Source organism: Pipra filicauda, unplaced genomic scaffold (assembly GCF_003945595.2).
Source record: "Pipra filicauda isolate LSUMZ 115617 unplaced genomic scaffold, ASM394559v2 scaffold68_size4259465_pilon, whole genome shotgun sequence".
In the NCBI taxonomy this organism is placed as follows: Eukaryota; Metazoa; Chordata; class Aves; order Passeriformes; family Pipridae; genus Pipra; species Pipra filicauda.
The window spans coordinates 1,406,145-1,422,207 of NW_024104853.1; the positions used below are offsets into that span (position 1 = coordinate 1,406,145).

The window sequence follows — 16,063 nt, forward strand, 5'->3', positions numbered from 1 at the left end:
GACGGTGCATACCATGGACTAGGCATACATACAGCAGCCACCCTCTGTGGCAATGAGCTACAGAATCAATACTGATTTCGGTGGAGGGATTAAATTCATAGGCTTTTTTTATGGATATAGAGAAAAGACAAATGCTTCCTTGATCCATAATGTTCCCTTAAAGACAGGCATTACCTCGTTAGATCTGGTAATTTAATAACCAAGTTTGCAATGTTATTTCAAAGTATGATCACAGCAGTATATATTGAAATCATATATTATCACGTGTAATATGTGCACGCTGCAAAATACTGCATGCATCCCAAGGAATCCCCGGGACCTGGGGCTCATTTCATCATACAACATCATACAACACCCATTTCATCTTTCACATGGCTCGAAAGGCACCTGCAAGCAGTACATTATATATGTGACGAACACGTAGCAAGTGTAAAGCTCCCATTATTGAGGCTGTGAAGCAGTGCATCCATTTTTCTGGAATAGCAGCACACACAGTCACAAGGAAACCTCGAAGTTACTGCAAGACTCCTGGAATTTTTAATACCGATACAAACCCTGGACGTCTAATAATGAGGATGTACAAAGAGAGTTTATGTTGTGGATAGAAAATCCCACTTCAGCATTTAAGACCTATGATGGTTTAGGTCAGGTCCATCGGCTACAGAAGAGGAGTATAGATACAGATCTGGGTATGTACGGGTGTGTGTATATATACGTACGATTATACATGTGTGGTGTAAGGAGCATATATACCGGCAAGCCTCCGGCGTGGTGGGTGCCCCTGCCCCAAGGCTACAGGACACCCGCAGGGCTTGGCTGTGGCAGGGGCTCCCGCTCCCCGAGAACGGTCGGTGCCGGCCGGACTCGCCCGGGACCCAGGCCCGTGGGACGCTCGGTGGGACCTGCTCCCGGGAGTTCGGCGCGGGGAGCCCAGGGAGCCGCTGAAGCCTCCCGGGGCTGCGACGGCTCCGGGAGCGGCCTCTTCCCGGGAGGTCCCCGCCTGGGTCCCCGAGGGTCGGGCGCGCCCCGCACACCTCCCCGCGCTCCCGGCCGCGGTCTCGGCGCGGGGGTGGCGCGGGCGCGGCGCTGCGGCGGGGCCGCGCTTGCCAGCGGCCGGGAGGCAGCGCCGCCGCTCCCGCTCCCGCTGCCGCTCCGCAACTTTCAGGCAAACACCGCCCCCTCGCCCTCGTCCCCCCGCCGGCGGCTGGTAAGCGCCGGGCTCCCGCGCCCGGCCGGGCGGACGGAGGGCGGCGGGGAGCCCCGGCCGCGGACCCCCGGGCGGACACCGCCGCGCACATGGCCGCGGGAAACTTCGGCCGGCGGGAGGGGCGGGGGCGAGCCCGAGGGCCTCGCGGGCGCTGGGGAGGGAAGAGGGACAGGGGCGGCGGGGCGGGCGGGCAGGTGTCCCCGTCCGCGGAGCCCTGCGGAGCGGTGCGCGGCGCCCCGGGGCGCAGTGCCCGGGCGGCGGCGGCGGCGAGTGAGCGGCGGTCCCCGGACAGGTGCGGGCGGGCCAGGGCTGCGGGCGCTCAGAAGGGAGCGGCGGCCCCGCAGTGCCCGGTAGGGAGCGGCGCAGAGATAGCGGGACCCGCTGCGGGGCAGCGCGGGCCGGGCGGGGGGAGCCCCGGGGGACGGCTTTCGGTTCGGGTGTCTTGGCTTGCCGGCGGGGTGGGAGAGTAAGTTGTTGTGCGATATAGCGCGGGGACACAGGGTTCAGGTGGAAAATCCAGCCAATTCCCCTCAAGGTGTGTTTTTGGGGTCTGTTTTGGGGTTTTTGTTGGGTTTTCAGTGTTTCCTTTGTTTGTGTGTTTGGGCTTTGTTTTGGTGTTTATTTGGGGAGGCGGGTTGTTGTGGTTTTGGGGTTTTTTTGTTTGGTTTTTTTTTGTTTGTTTTGTTTTTAATAGGGCACAGAGGAAAACGTTAGTGCACAATGCTGAAATTGGTGATCTGGTCGCTGAGGCAGGTATCCAGAAAGCGGCATTCACTGGAGCAGCTACATTACTGTCATTCTTCATGCTAGCGTGAGGTTTATGTGCCTTTGAGGGGAAGGTCACTTTTTACCCTCTCCCCCCACCCCCAGCAACCCACCCTCCTTTTGCTAAGCTGTGCATCAGCAGCATGAATTCCAAGAAGCAGTAGGTGTTTCTTGGCATTTCAACTGGGATTTTGGAAAGGGAAGCCGGGTATTTAATGGGAAAAAATTGCGATGAAAGCAAAGGATGCGGAGGCTGCACACAGCCCTGGGTTTGCAGGCATGTGGAAGTTGTTGAAATAGGTAAAGGGTTGAAATTGGCATTTGGAAAATGGTGACTTTTTCTTTAGTTACTTATACAACAGATGAATATAAGGGAAAACTGGGCCACAAAGAATTTTTCCTGTTTTGCAGTTTGCTGTCAGCAGAAGGTAAAACATGTCCTTGAAGACATACAACTTTACATAAACAGCTGATGTTTACATAAGCCTAGATAAGTTTGTGAGAAACGCAGATAGCAGAAGATGCGGTCTTAGCTGAACTCAGCTATCCCGCTTTTTGTCCGTGCAATGATTTTCAAATTTTTTTGTATTGTTGCAGCGTAAGAACAAAGTGAACAGCTGCACCTTCACCAAAGCAACCACCTGCATTCTTTTTCTCCTCTGGAATGGACAATGGGATGGTCTCTGACTTTATCATGATCAAAAACTTCTTCCTCTTCTGCGTTTCCATGAGTTTAGCCAGCCACTTTGGGTGAGTTGCCAATTGTGTTTGAATTTTTGCTGTGGGTTTTTTAAGTAAATGAAAAACCATGTCTCTGTGTGGTGTGGAGCAGCTGAACAAAACAACCAGGCTTTGCATTTCATCTTAATGTGCTGGTGTCAGGGGGAAGGGAGTGATTTACGCTCCTCTTCAGATTTACCCTCTTGTGTCAGTTCTTCGTGCTGTTGCGGGAAGGCTTGGAGGGCACAAAGGGCACAGACCAGGCCTACAGATGCTGAGTGCTCTGACCTGGGTTTAGCACAGCCAGGGGCTGTGGTGCTCCCTGCTTCTGTATCTGTGATGCAAGGGTCTTGCACCTTCCCTCTTGCCTGATGGATGCAGGTTATAGGCAGTAGTGCAAGACTGCAACAGTGGGACTCGGTGCATGCTACTAGCTGGTACAGGCTTTTCTGGTGATTAAGCTAAGATAGTGACTGTTCAGAAGGATGTCTGAGTTTGAAACTTGTTAGAATAATTAGAAATTGTGTTTCCCTGAAGCATATAGCAAGGAATCCTGTTTTCTTATTTTTGCTTTGGGTGCTTCCCTGACAGTGATATTCTGAAAGCTGTATCAAAAAAATACTGCAACTATAGCTCTTAGAAAATGAAAAATAATGTCAGAAACCTTCTATTTATATGTTTTTCCTATACCCAGAGATATTAAGAACTTTCCAAAATTGAGCTATGTAATGGAATCTGGAAAAAGCGTTTTGCAAGTGCTCAGGAAACGTAGGTTGATTCTTCTTTGTGGAGGAGAACAATTATTTATGATTTCACCAGAAAAAAAATGAATCCTCCCAACATTCTGATTCACAAGCACACCCATCAATTCCTTGCTATAAGAAGACACAAAATGGAGATGCAAATCAGTTTCTGATTTCAAGCAAAGTGACTTGTTCCAGATTGGAACTAGGAGTAAGACCAAACCAAGTGATGACTGTCCGCGCTGTAAGCAAAACTTAACCTGGTCTCCAGCACATGTCCTGTGTACACAGACGGAAGCCTGTGACCACAGTGGTTTATAGGAACAATTGTAGGACTGCACTCTACAAAGGATGCAAAGAGTTGTACACTCATTTATCCACCTTGAAAAAACTTGATCCTGCTTTCACTGTGGTCTAAGGGAAAACTCTCCCAGGACTTTGTGATAGAAATGAAGAGGGCATAGATAGTGTGGGAGTGGTTTTAAACTTGTCTTTACATTGTTGTAATTCGACAAAGTATTTTCAAAATAAGAAAATCTTGATGACTATAACCTTAAGTCCTTCTTGACTGTTCATCGTCCCTGCAGAAGGCAGCACATTGCAATAGTTGAGCATGACCTGCTTGGTATGGGGGGGTCTTTTAACTGTGTTTCTTCTCTAACAGAAGAATAGATAGGTAAGGCTGTAAAAAAAAAAAATGAATCCAAACCTAAAAACAACCCAAAAGCCTGAGGGTTTAACTGTCCCTTTCGACTCCAAAGAAAATACTGAATGAAGGTCCCAGGTAGGAATCAGTATAACATGTAACCTGGCAGATAATCAAAACAGGACAGTTAGATGAAACTAGGACATTTGTTTTTTGTGAGTTAGTCAAAAAGCTTCTATGCACTAAAATGAGATCATCACATAAGTTCCCCCCATCCTCCTTGCCCCCCATTTCTAATCTAGTAATTTTAGTCCAGGCCTGTAGAGATAAGCAGCTCCAATTCACTGCACCATTCACACAGTGCCTTAGGGCTGATTTTTGACCCTGCTCAAAAGACAGAGGATGCTCCAGTGCTTCTGTTTCAGAGGCAGAAGCAGTTTCAGAGTGTAATTTGCTAAGTGCTTTGGGACTGACTCTTCAGGACAGAAAGGTACAATTAACATGTAGGCTGCTGTATTAACTGCAGGAATCTAATACTGATAACACTTGCTGTTGATAGCAGGTTCTTCTTTATTAGCTTCATCCATGTTTGTACTGTGCTGTTATATTGCAGTGTGTTTTGCAATGTGCTTGATAAAAGTGATTGGTTGAAAGAGCACAAATTAAAAACCAAAATACAGGAGGGCATTACAGATGAAGCAGAGATTTTTCTACAGTTCTCCATAGTCAGTCCATATTTATATTAAATCATAAATGCAGTTTTTGCTAACATAGTTAAAGCCACCTTGGGGGATTTTGATGCACAATGCCTGGTTAAATAAACAAAAATTACATATCTCAATCTCCTAGGCTACTTGATAAATCTCTACAAAAGTCTGTGATTAATGTTTAACATAAATGTGTAATGACTATCGAGAATTATCCACACTAATACGCAGTAGAGAAGGACTGTAGACAGAGTTGGTAGAAGTTATTTAAAGAAAAATCAGTGAATTAATTAAAATTCAAAGATGTAGATGAACTGAGAAGAGGATGTGAAGTCTTCCCCGCCTCTCGCTCTGTTGGTATAACAGTTTTATGAGTTTACATCTGCAGAAACGGTCCAGCATGAGTCAAAGCTTTTTCAAGCTTGCTTGAGTTCAGCCTTGAGTTGTATAATGTTCTAGCAACTTATTTTACTTAAGCATTCCAAGATAGTTCACAATTGTCTTGAAACTTAACATTAATAATAAGGCTAGAGAATGACTAAAAGTCAAATACAACCATCAAGAGTGTTTTCAGGTAAGACAAGAGACTGATTCCTTGTGGGCCCTCGAGGAGGCCAGGTGTTGGCAGCCCTGTGAGGGTTGGAGCCATGGGTGGCTGTTTGCACGCAGATCTGTGTGAGACAAGGTAGCCTGTGTTCAGCTCCATGCTGGCCAGTCTTACTGGGTCCTGGCTTTTATTGCACAAGTCCCAGGCCGTCCATGGGCACATCTCTGGGGACACGTTGGTGATCCACAGTCCTGTTTTGGACGTGCAATTTCAGAAATCTGTCTGAAAGCCAAAACTAACAGGGACGGACGTTGTTCATGTACCCACAGTTTAGTTGCCATCTGCTAATAATATTTATAATAGTAGAAACACAGAGAACAGAAGATCCCAATTATATGTAGCCAACCCAGTATTTCTCTGTACACTCTTAAGAATTCAGTCCGTAGTGTGTCTGTAGTTTCACATACTTCTTCTCTAGCTCACAGCCCTTATCACTAAGACTATAATCCTGCTATTTAGGCAGAACATACCTCTCCTTTAGACCGTTATTTCAAGTTAGTCTCTGCAGCCCTAAGCAGTTAATTCTGCAGGGATATCCCTTTCCAAGTACTTGTGATGCTTGGGAGTTCTTCCTCATATTTTTAAAGACTAATTTTGTAAGAATTATCATATCTTATGCAGTCATGCTTGTCTGTTTATTTTTTTTTATTCTGTTTTCCTTTCCTTCTCCATATCTCCAGATACCTTTTTAAATCCATTAGACAATTTTAGTAATTGGAAAACTAAGTGGGTATCTAGAACTTCTTGGAGCAGTCAGACAACCATCAGTCAATCCCACTGCTGAACAGCAGGCTACGGCTTCAGCATCTCTGGTCAGCCAGCTGGCCAAATAGCAGGCACGTACCTGCCATCCAGCCAGCATGTACTTAGTTTAGGAGAAGCCCTGGCATGCAATGCATCCCAGTGAAGTTGCAGGTCAGTGACCTGGAGAGATGAGAGTACTGGGAAGTGTTTAATGACCCTGGAAGAAATTCAGGACACTGAAAGGGACATTAAGTTGCAAGGGGGTGAGGACTGTAAGATGTCACTCTATAAAAAACAGGCTTTCATTGCACTGCTCACAAATTGCTCCTTCCCAGAAGGTGCTAAAATACTGATCTTTCTAAATAAACGAATTAAATTATTCTTTAAAAATATGAAAATAATATTAAAACTTCATCATTTTAGTCAGTCCTCTCCTCTGTTTAAATCCCATGTGCAAGAATTGAATCTTCATTGCACAAATTCACAAAACATCAACATTTTTAGATCTCAAGATTCTATAAGAAAGGGGTAGCAAGAGACTAACTTAGAAAAGTAAATCCGTTTCCTCTGATGTCTGGCCAGTGTCAGTATCCAAAAGTTTGCAAGTATATTTTCCACTGTCTTTCCCACAAACTGTTAATTTGTCTGAAATTCAGGTATAATTGCAATCCTATGAAGGCAAGTTATTGGAAATGCTTCTCTTAAGAGAGAGAGAAAAAAATTACATCTTTCAGTAGCAAAATACTCTTCAGTTATTTTTTCAGCATTTCTTATCCTTTTTTTAAAAGAGGTTTTGGGAAAAATCATTAAATATCTACTATGCATTTTCCTCTTAGTACAACTAAGCTACGAATAGTACCTGTTATGATTTTGACTGGATGACAGTAACGTTTAAAATGGTAAATGATGTACTCATCGGAAGAAGTAGCTGAGCATATTTAGAGAGTTATTATGTTTTACACTCATGGGCCCCTTCTGTGGCTTCTTATTTTTTCAGTTATCCTGAATTGCAACATTAAATAAATGTGATGAGAAGTATTCCTGGTTGATTTAGTTTATGTTCAATAATGAGCTTTAAATGCAATTATCTCTGAATTTTCTTAGCATTTTCCTAAGGTTTTTTTCTAGGTTTATTTTTATCCATACTGAAAATTTCTGCTATAAAAACATTTTTTGCTGCAGAGAGGCAATAATGTGCTTACCTAGTAATATGTTGATAAAACGAAATCTTTAGCTGTGTGAAAATAATTAGTTAAGGGTAGCACCTGTTTTCTCTCTATTCTTAGAGCTATATAGTATCTAATGTATGTATGTGACTTTGCAAGTACTATAAATGTCTTGCGTCATAACAGACAATCTCAGACCTTACTCCAAAATATGCATTTCACCAGCAATCTCAATAACAGAAATTAAATACTAACTTTCTGTGAAAGAAAAAGTAACATTTACACAACAGCAAACAGCAATCTATCTACAAATGCAGCTTCCCATCATACTGACATTTCACTGAAATTTAGCATCAGGTGCCTTTTTTATGGGTGAAGCGATCTGCCGAATCAAATTTGGATTGCAGTTTAGCAGAAGTGCAGACTTTTTGTAAATCTTCACTGTAGTTGATTCTCCATCTTTTTCCTCTATTAATTAGCTTTTCTTGTGGAGATACAGAAGTATTTCAGTATATGGGGTGTGTGTACTATTCTTGTAAGAGATGTACATAGCTGAGATAGAAGGAAGCAGCATCAATTACTCTTGTTAGATTCAGAGAAGCAGTTATAAGAACTATGTGCCTATCCCCACAAAAATAGTTCAGTGGAAATCTTCCCTCTGAGTTCAGTTGGCTTTGAATTCAGCCATAAGCACTAAAAATAACAGGATTTTTCAAGAGCAGAAAAACGAGTGAACCTTTGTGTCCTGTGCCCCCAGCACCATATCTTTGCAATAATCCCAGCTCCACATTTGGCATCCCTTGTTCTCATCTCGCATTGCAACACCTACGTTTTACCTCTGCTGTCCTTTTCTCCCAGGATCTTTCCTAATCGCCCTGGAAGTCTCCTCCATCTCTCTTAATTATCAGAGAGGAGGGGAGCTGATCTTGCTGAGGCTGTTTCTGACCTACATGTATGCTGAATGGCCCAGTCAGCAAGCCAGGGGGAATAGATGACTGCTAACCTTACATTTTTACTTAATGAGACGCTAATTTAGATTGCTCTCCCCTTGTCTAGTCACAGCTTCTCATGAAACTTGTAGGAATGAAATGAAGTTTGATCTCTCCACTGCTTTGTCAGACGCAGTGGAAAATGAAAATGGGTTCCTACGCTGATACGGTGTAGCAGGCAGACAGCATGATGCATATCTCTTTCTTATGAAAAAAAGAGATAAAATAGATGAGAAAAGTTGAAAATAGTATTCTAGATATATTGGATTTTTGTGGTTTGTGCTCGGATTTTATCAAAGTATTTAGTTATGGTCGCTGCATGTAAAGAACATCTGTAACTTCTGTCTCCTGTTTGAATTCCTTTGTGTTCGTTAGGCTGCTACTTGTAAATATTCACTTTTATGTGGTGAATCCCTTTGATTACAGTTGACAAAAAGGTGTACAGTCTTTTATCTTGAATGGTCCAGCATGCAGGGATGGCTAATGTTTATGTAATCAGTGTGCTGTGCTGGATTAACTGTTTTTCGTTAAAGTCAAACATGTCCATGATCTTTTCTGCCTCAGTTGCTCACTGGAGGTTGTGGTCACAGCATAGAAAACAGAATTAATTTGGTCTTTTGACCACGGAGAGATGAATGGCCTGAAAAATGGTCAAGATCTGTGGCTATGCCTCCACCTGCAGTGAAGGGGAGATCCTTGATGGCCTTGGGCTCTGCAGTGTGGATCTCGCTAGGGTTGCAGCAGTGCCAACTGCGCTCAGACCGCAAGGAACATCCTCAATCAGGCATTGCATGAGCTTTGGTGTTTCAGGGAATTGGACCTGTGCTTCCACTGCCTGGCCTTACTCCCCTGTTCTGAGAGGCTTTGCAATCCTTTCCGTTTTCAGCAGAAGCCCATAAACTATCAAGGACTGGGGGTCCCCGTGTCTGTGAGAGGATATGTGTCCAAGAGCAGCTTGTTCTGAGCCAGGTCTGTTGTCACTAAAACTTCCAGATCCATTACATGGATGTCAGTGAGGTCCCGTTAGTGGAAACCTTGTGCAGGTAAAACCAAGTTGAGGTCCCTTCTTTCTTTGTATGAATCCTGTTCTGCTAGGTAAGCCAAACACATATGTTGCAACCATTCTGTAAGGCAAGCTGTTCAGAGACCTGCTCTGAGCTTCTCTATTTATTTACTGATTTATTTCCCTGGGGACTGGTAATAAATAAACATGGATTTTATTTATTTATTTATTTATTTATTTATTTACTGTCTCCTGATGACTGACTGGCATCGAGTTCAGGTTGCTGGAGCATAAGCAATTCCTATCTGCTGACAGTGGGCATGAGGCAGAGTATATGGTTCCTAGTGGGCCTTTGTGCCCTTTCACAGCTGGAAAATTTGTTGGTGATTTCAGCAGAGGCTGAATCTTGAATAAGCACCAAGTGTGAGGAAACTTGCTGTCTTAAGAAACGTTCATTGCTTGTGCGGGTGAAGCATGCTTATGGATAATCTCCCATGTCTATTCTTTAGGTAAGCAAAGGCATTAGTAGGCAGGGGATTCTCCTAAGCATCTTTAAATGAAAATCAGACAGATTTAAAAATGCAAGTTTTAGTTGTGCTGTGAGCTGTGAGCAGCTTCCTAGGTCTGAGCCACGGATAAAATGATGAAATAAAAAAGAGTTCAAATTAAAAACAAATCTGGTCCAAAAGATATGAAATGTGGCCCACTACACAGTGCTGTTATTTGCATACTACAAGGGAGAACTAATTTATGCAAAAGAAAGAGGAGGAGTGAAGAACTGTGTTTTCTATACAGCAGTATGTTTTTCAGATACCCCAGTAGTACCCCAGTGGGATTTCTGAATGTAGTGGGAGTTTGTTATCCTCAAATAAGGTTAGAGTTCGTCCTTTGTTCTGGCAATAAATTACATAAATTTTGAAAATTAAAAGCTGTTTGGCATTTAAAGATTAGACAGTACCTTCAGGCACACTTGAAGGTGCATCCCCAGGGCAAACCCATGCTGCTCATGCAGCTCCACTGTCAGCTGGTGTAGTTCCTAAAAAATGGAGGGCTAACCTGGTGAAAACCAGTAACAGCTTTTGCTGGCCCCTTGAACTGATCTCGCTCCCTCCAGGGGATGGAGAAATGCCAGCACTTGGGAAATGGTGGACAAGGCAGCATGGGGGACCTGTGCATTATGGACAGAGGGTCAAAGGGCTCAGGTGTCTCCTGATCCAGCACCCCAGGGTTGTACCTCCATGACATGGATCCTTTTTCGAATCCTCCTCCAGGGAGAGCTCTTTAGGATTGCTTATAGCAATGATGAAATCACCGCAGCTCCCTGTGCTACTCAGCTGGAGCAGCAGGAGAGGACAGAGGCTCAGTGGCTCCATTGCTCCATTGCAAAGTTCCCTCGAGACTGAAGCCCCTTGAAACCAGCATGGCTTTTGACATGTTTTCTTTCATTTGCATAAAATAGCTTCTCACAAACGCCAACAGCGTCAGGAAAAGAGGACACCAATGATAACATCACTATATTCACCAGGATCTTGGATGGTTTGCTGGACGGCTACGACAACCGACTGCGCCCAGGACTGGGAGGTAGGATAACGCATTGGCTGTGGCCGGTCCCCTCCTATACGAGACCATCGTCTATGTGATGCCCTTTCAGATGGGTACTTGCTCTTGGCCTTGATGAGGGAGTTGTGTTTGATTAACTAAACTAAGTCCAGAAAGTAGATTTGTCTCCTAGCAAATGGGCCACAATAAAAAAAAAAATCACTGAAAGTTGTCTTCTTTCAGTCACTGAGGTCATCTGAGGTTGGGTTAGGAGAGCATCTGTGATATATTTTTTCTGTAATTGCGTACAGTTTGGGTTTTTCTTTCTGGTACTTCCTAAGATGAGCAAGACAATATGTTAGCAGGTTGCTGCAAGGTTCCCTTACTGGTCAGCCTACATAAAATTATGCTGGTGACACATATCTCTTTCAAAAACAGATCCCTAAACCATTCGTTTTTAGACAACTACAGAAAATCTGTATTGATATGTCATTTTGATAACCTCTACAGCAGCTATTTTAAAACCATAGCATGTGAATGGTTGTGAATAGCATGTGAATAGTTGTGAATAGCATGTGAATAGGTTGCCATCCTAACCTTGTTGAGCCCTCCTTCAGCTCTCTATCCCCCAGATTTCTCTCATCTTCTACCCATGTGTAAACCATCTGTTATGTTTCTTCCTGGCCCTTTTTTAATCTGGCTACCCCCACCCCTTCCTCTTGTGAGACCAACACATTGCTTTCATCCCTTTCTCTCCTTCTCATCTCACTTTACACAGAGATGCTTGAAAATAGGGCTCGATGCTCTTATCTTATATAACGAACTTCTGAAATTTCTGCCCCTAAATTAAATTAGTACCGGATTTGAAAAGATGCCAGAAAGATTTAGAAACTTGAGGGCAGAAGTAATTTCACCTAATTTTGGACATCTCTAATATAGATGTCTGAAATTGGGCAGATCACCCAAGCCATCAGAGGGGAATAGGTCCTTCCAAGATATACTTCATCTCATCCTATAGTAGGAATTGAGTAAGTGCCGGCAATGTGTGCTCACAGCCCAGAAAACCAATTGCATGGTGGGATCCGTCAGAACAAGGGTGGCCAGCAGGTTGAAGGAGGTGATTCTGCTCCTCTGCTTTTGTGAGTACCATGTCCAGTTCTGGGGCCCCGGCATAAGAAGGACATGGACCTCTTGGAGTGAGTCCAGAGAAGGTTACCAAGATGATCAGAGGGCTGGAGCAACTTTCCTGTGAAGACAGGCTGAGAGAGTTGGGGTTGTTCAGCCTGGAGAAGAGAATACTCTGGGCAGACCTTATGAAAGCCTTCAAGTGCTTAAAAGGAGCTTAGAGGAAAGATGCAGGGGGGCCCTTTATCGGAGAGTGTAGTGGTAGGACAAATGTGTAACGGTTTTAAACTGGAAGAGGGAAGATATAGATTCAGTATTTGGAAGAAATTTTCATTGTGAGAGTGGTGAGGCACTGGCACAGCCTGCCCAGAGAAGTTGTGGATGCTCCATCATTCAAGCATTCAAGGCCAGGCTGGATGGGTCTTTGAGCAACCTGATCTAGTCGAAGGTGTCCCTGCCCATGGCAGGGCAGTTCAAACAAGAACATCTTTAAGGTCCCTTCCAACCCAAATGGTTCTGCGTTTCTATGATCTGTAGAAGCCTGTCAGTCAGAGGAATTGCACCCTTGAAAGTCTTGTTTCTCTCTGATTATAAGAACAGAGGCTGGAGTCCCTGCATTTGATCAGGGATGAAATGTCTCCTCAAGCATCCTCTTAATTTCAAGCTTATGGGAGTTTTTGAGTGATTCGGAAATTTTTAATAGATAAATGCATCACAAGTATGTATTTCCATCTTAAAATAATTACTAATGCAAACCCCATATTTATTACAGAGAGAATAACTCAGGTGAAAACAGACATCTATGTTACCAGTTTTGGTCCTGTGTCAGACACAGAAATGGTAAGTTAGCATGTGGCTGCCAACTCTGTTGTATTTACTTCGCTAAAGTCATTTTTGGAACTATTGCTTCTATTCAGATCCTGCAATACCTTGTTTGTTTCTTTTTTCCAGGAATACACCATTGATGTTTTTTTCCGACAAAGCTGGAAGGATGAAAGGCTGCGATTCAAAGGACCTATGCAACGCCTCCCTCTTAACAACCTGCTCGCCAGCAAGATTTGGACCCCAGACACTTTCTTCCACAATGGCAAGAAGTCTATTGCTCACAACATGACAACCCCAAACAAACTTCTGCGCCTGGAGGATGACGGCACTCTGCTGTATACCATGAGGTAATAACCAGGATTGATTTCTTCTGATGCTGATTCCCAATTAACCCTGCAAGTACCTGTGGGGAGCATCACTTTCTCCACTCCTATTAGAACTGGGCAACCAATCTTTCACACATATTTACGTGAATATCAAGAAAAATGGAGAACATAATCGCTGCCTACAAGTACCAATTAATTTGTAGCTTCTGAATACTGCTAGTGCTTAAATATTTCCTTTGATTAAATTGAAGGCATATTCTCAACAGATTTGATGATTCAGTTCAGCTTTTTTATGAAGATCTGTTCTCTCTTACTGTTTGTATTTGCAGCTATAGTGCAGACTGCAGGAGAACAGTCTCCAAGACCAGAAACTGAGACTTTGTTCTGGGGCAGTACATCTCAAACCCTTGGAGCTTTTGTTATTTTTTTTCGTTTCCCTAATAGTACTAAAAGGCAAATGATCATAGGGATAAACGAAATAAGCTAGCAGCACTGTGAAGCTGCTTTAGCAAGTATTATCCTGAAAACAAAACTGAGACATTATATTGGTGTCTCAGATCTTCAGGATCATGCTTCTCATCTGATTAGAGGATACTGTCAAACTTCTTCATTGCATAACCTAGATAGAAGATATAGTATCGATGATTTTAGAGGACTGTGTGAAGCTCTTCTCAGGCTAAATCCCACATCACTGTATGGCAATTTGCTCATTAAAGGTAATTAGCCTGTAGTAATTAAGACTGCTGTCTATCTTCAACGCGGTTTTCTCCAAGAGCATAGTTATATGGATAACACTTGAAAAAGAGATGAAAGGAAAAACCTACCAAGCAACAAACTGTTATTCAGAGCTTTTCACATGCAAGCCCAGTGTGGTGCCTGAGACCCAGTAAAGTGCTCAGGAGCCTGAAGTTGGGTGCTGAGATGCTGGGGTTTTCAGTAGGCAACCCCAACCAAGTGGGGAGCTGAACTCCTGCTGGTGCTGTGTCCTGCTGTGGGACCACATGCTGCTGCACATCAGGAGGGCAAGTCCCGAGTTCACTCACAGGACCTGTGGTTAAGATTTGTTGGGGCTCAAGGAGATTATGCTTTTGTACAAAGGCACCTGTAGCTCTTCAGAAGAGATAGGCAAGGTAGGAGAGGTGGAGGGGTGGCTCTGTATGTTAGAGAGTCTCTTGACCTTGAGGTCAGTGACGATAAGGTTGAGAGCTTATGGGTCAGAATCAGGGGGAAGACCAACAAGGCTGACATCCTGGTGGGAGTCTGCTATAGACCACCCAACCAGGATGAAGAGGGTGATGAATTATTCTACAAGCAGCTGGCAGAGGTTTCAAAATCGCCAGCCCTTGCTCTTATGGGTGACTTTAACCTGATGGATGTCTGCTGGGTGAAAATGGCAGAATATTGTCAGATGCCACATGTATGATATTGAGGCAAAGCTCAACATAGCTTTTGCTATTTTGCTAGAATATTGTGTGTGGATGTGCATATGTGTGGAAATAAAATTTCCACCAACTATGGCATATGTGATAAGAAATGGAGCACAAAACTTTTAAAATAGCTTGCCTTCCGCTATTGCAAATAATAACTTTAGAGAGTGTCTGCTTAAACATGAGTCAGGAGCCTGCTTTTCTAATGTGCATGGAGCTGTGCTCCTTTAGAGGCTGTAGATTTTCATGATGGGTGTTTCAGCAGCATGAGCGATGCTGTGCCAGGAGGTGGCTTGAGAATCCCCTCCCAACTTGTACAGAGATGATTGTGACAAGCAGCCAGCCCCTTCAGCTGCCTTGGCATGTCCTGATGAAGGTAACAGCTCAGCAGTTTCCTAGGATGGCTTTTCTTGAGAAGATAGGCAGCACTGGGCTTTTAGGGGGGAGAGCTGCTTGTCTCAGTGGTAGTGTGCTGTGAAGGTACTGAGTCCAAACTGGGGCTTCAGCCCCATTTCCTCTAGCTCCCATCAGGCTTACTCAGATCTCAGGATCTGTGGATGTGTAGACAACCCTCTGTTAGCTCTGCATTCTCTTCGTTTCCAAGGAGGAATTGCGAGCTTCCCAGACTGTACGTAGGAGTATTATGTGCAGGGAGGATTGGACCCTCTGTCATTGACGGAGATGCCTGAATTGCTTTTGCAACCTCGCATCTGGCTGCCTGAATGAAGAGGAGGAAAGCAGCCAAGCCGATGCTGACCTTCCATCCTATTTCACTTCCAAATATACCAAGTATGATCAGCTGAGCAAACTTCCAGCTTTAGCACTTGTCAGGACATACGTTTTCATGACACACATGTTTACTTATAAAGAAAAATGTACTCTGCGCATATTGCGTTTGATGATATGTTGTCTAGGTCAGAAGTTGATGGGATGTATGTTGCTAGGGAAATCTGATAAATGGGCTTCTGTATATGTGTGGCATTAAAACCCTTCTGCATGAATATAGAAACACAACATGTCCTTTAGACAGATTTCATAAGCAGCAGTGTTCTCTGCTGGGAATGACTTAATAATTCTGGTTGTCTTTCACTTGGGAGGACCTATTAGTTTTATTTCACTAATGTAATTTACAAATTACATGCTGTTGAATGAAATATTGCAAATTCTCTTTCTGCCCCTAGAGGGGAGTATTGTCCACAGCTCCACTTTTAATTTTTTTATTTCTTTTTTGAAGTAAGGGCACTGGAATAAAAAGCACTAGAAAATATAGTTCATATTTTACTAATACATATAGAAAATGTCTTTGTGAATGGAGGCAAAAATAAGATTAATTCCCTTTAAAAACTTAAAATATATTTCATTTATCTTATCTGAGAAATAAATGTTGTAAAAAACATAGAATTCCTTAATTCCATGAAGCTATTCTGAAAAATTGGAGCAGTGATTTAATCAACATTTTTAGACTAAGAAGAGAACCATCATGTTTCAGTGAGCTGCATTTTTTTTTTGCTCAGTGGGAGTTGG

The 16,063-nt window shown here is 43.5% G+C and overlaps 2 protein-coding genes across 3 annotated transcripts in view; both read left to right on the forward strand.

Moving 5' to 3' along the window:
- Positions 1 to 723: 723 nt before the first annotated feature.
- LOC120324758 (translation initiation factor IF-2-like) lies at positions 724 to 2,652 on the forward strand. 2 transcript variants are annotated; one of them, XM_039388841.1, is made up of 3 exons: positions 724 to 1,207; positions 1,902 to 1,956; positions 2,570 to 2,652. In XM_039388841.1, the coding sequence occupies exons 1-2, from the start codon at positions 728 to 730 to the stop codon at positions 1,932 to 1,934; spliced, it is 513 nt and encodes a 170-aa protein (XP_039244775.1). In that variant the 5' UTR covers positions 724 to 727; the 3' UTR covers positions 1,935 to 1,956; positions 2,570 to 2,652. The 2 variants fall into 2 exon arrangements, with proteins under 2 accessions (XP_039244775.1, XP_039244776.1); XM_039388842.1 differs by having other exon boundaries at positions 1,902 to 1,960; positions 2,570 to 2,648.
- Positions 1,975 to 16,063, forward strand: part of GABRA5 (gamma-aminobutyric acid type A receptor subunit alpha5) — a 53,682-nt gene continuing 39,593 nt past the window's right edge. Inside the window, exons 1-4 of the mRNA XM_039388835.1 lie at positions 1,975 to 2,722; positions 10,757 to 10,878; positions 12,734 to 12,801; positions 12,913 to 13,133. Coding sequence (XP_039244769.1) covers positions 2,637 to 2,722; positions 10,757 to 10,878; positions 12,734 to 12,801; positions 12,913 to 13,133 — 497 coding nt within the window. The 5' untranslated portion in view covers positions 1,975 to 2,636. The remainder of the gene's footprint in view (positions 2,723 to 10,756; positions 10,879 to 12,733; positions 12,802 to 12,912; positions 13,134 to 16,063) is intronic.

Bases quoted from the DNA above. Each gene is read 5' to 3' on its own strand.
- LOC120324758 (XM_039388841.1), top strand. From the start codon at position 728: ATGTGTGGTGTAAGGAGCATATATACCGGCAAGCCTCCGGCGTGGTGG. The intron at 1,208-1,901 runs GTAAGCGCCGGG...TGTTTTTAATAG, and splicing joins CGTCCCCCCGCCGGCGGCTG to GGCACAGAGGAAAACGTTAG.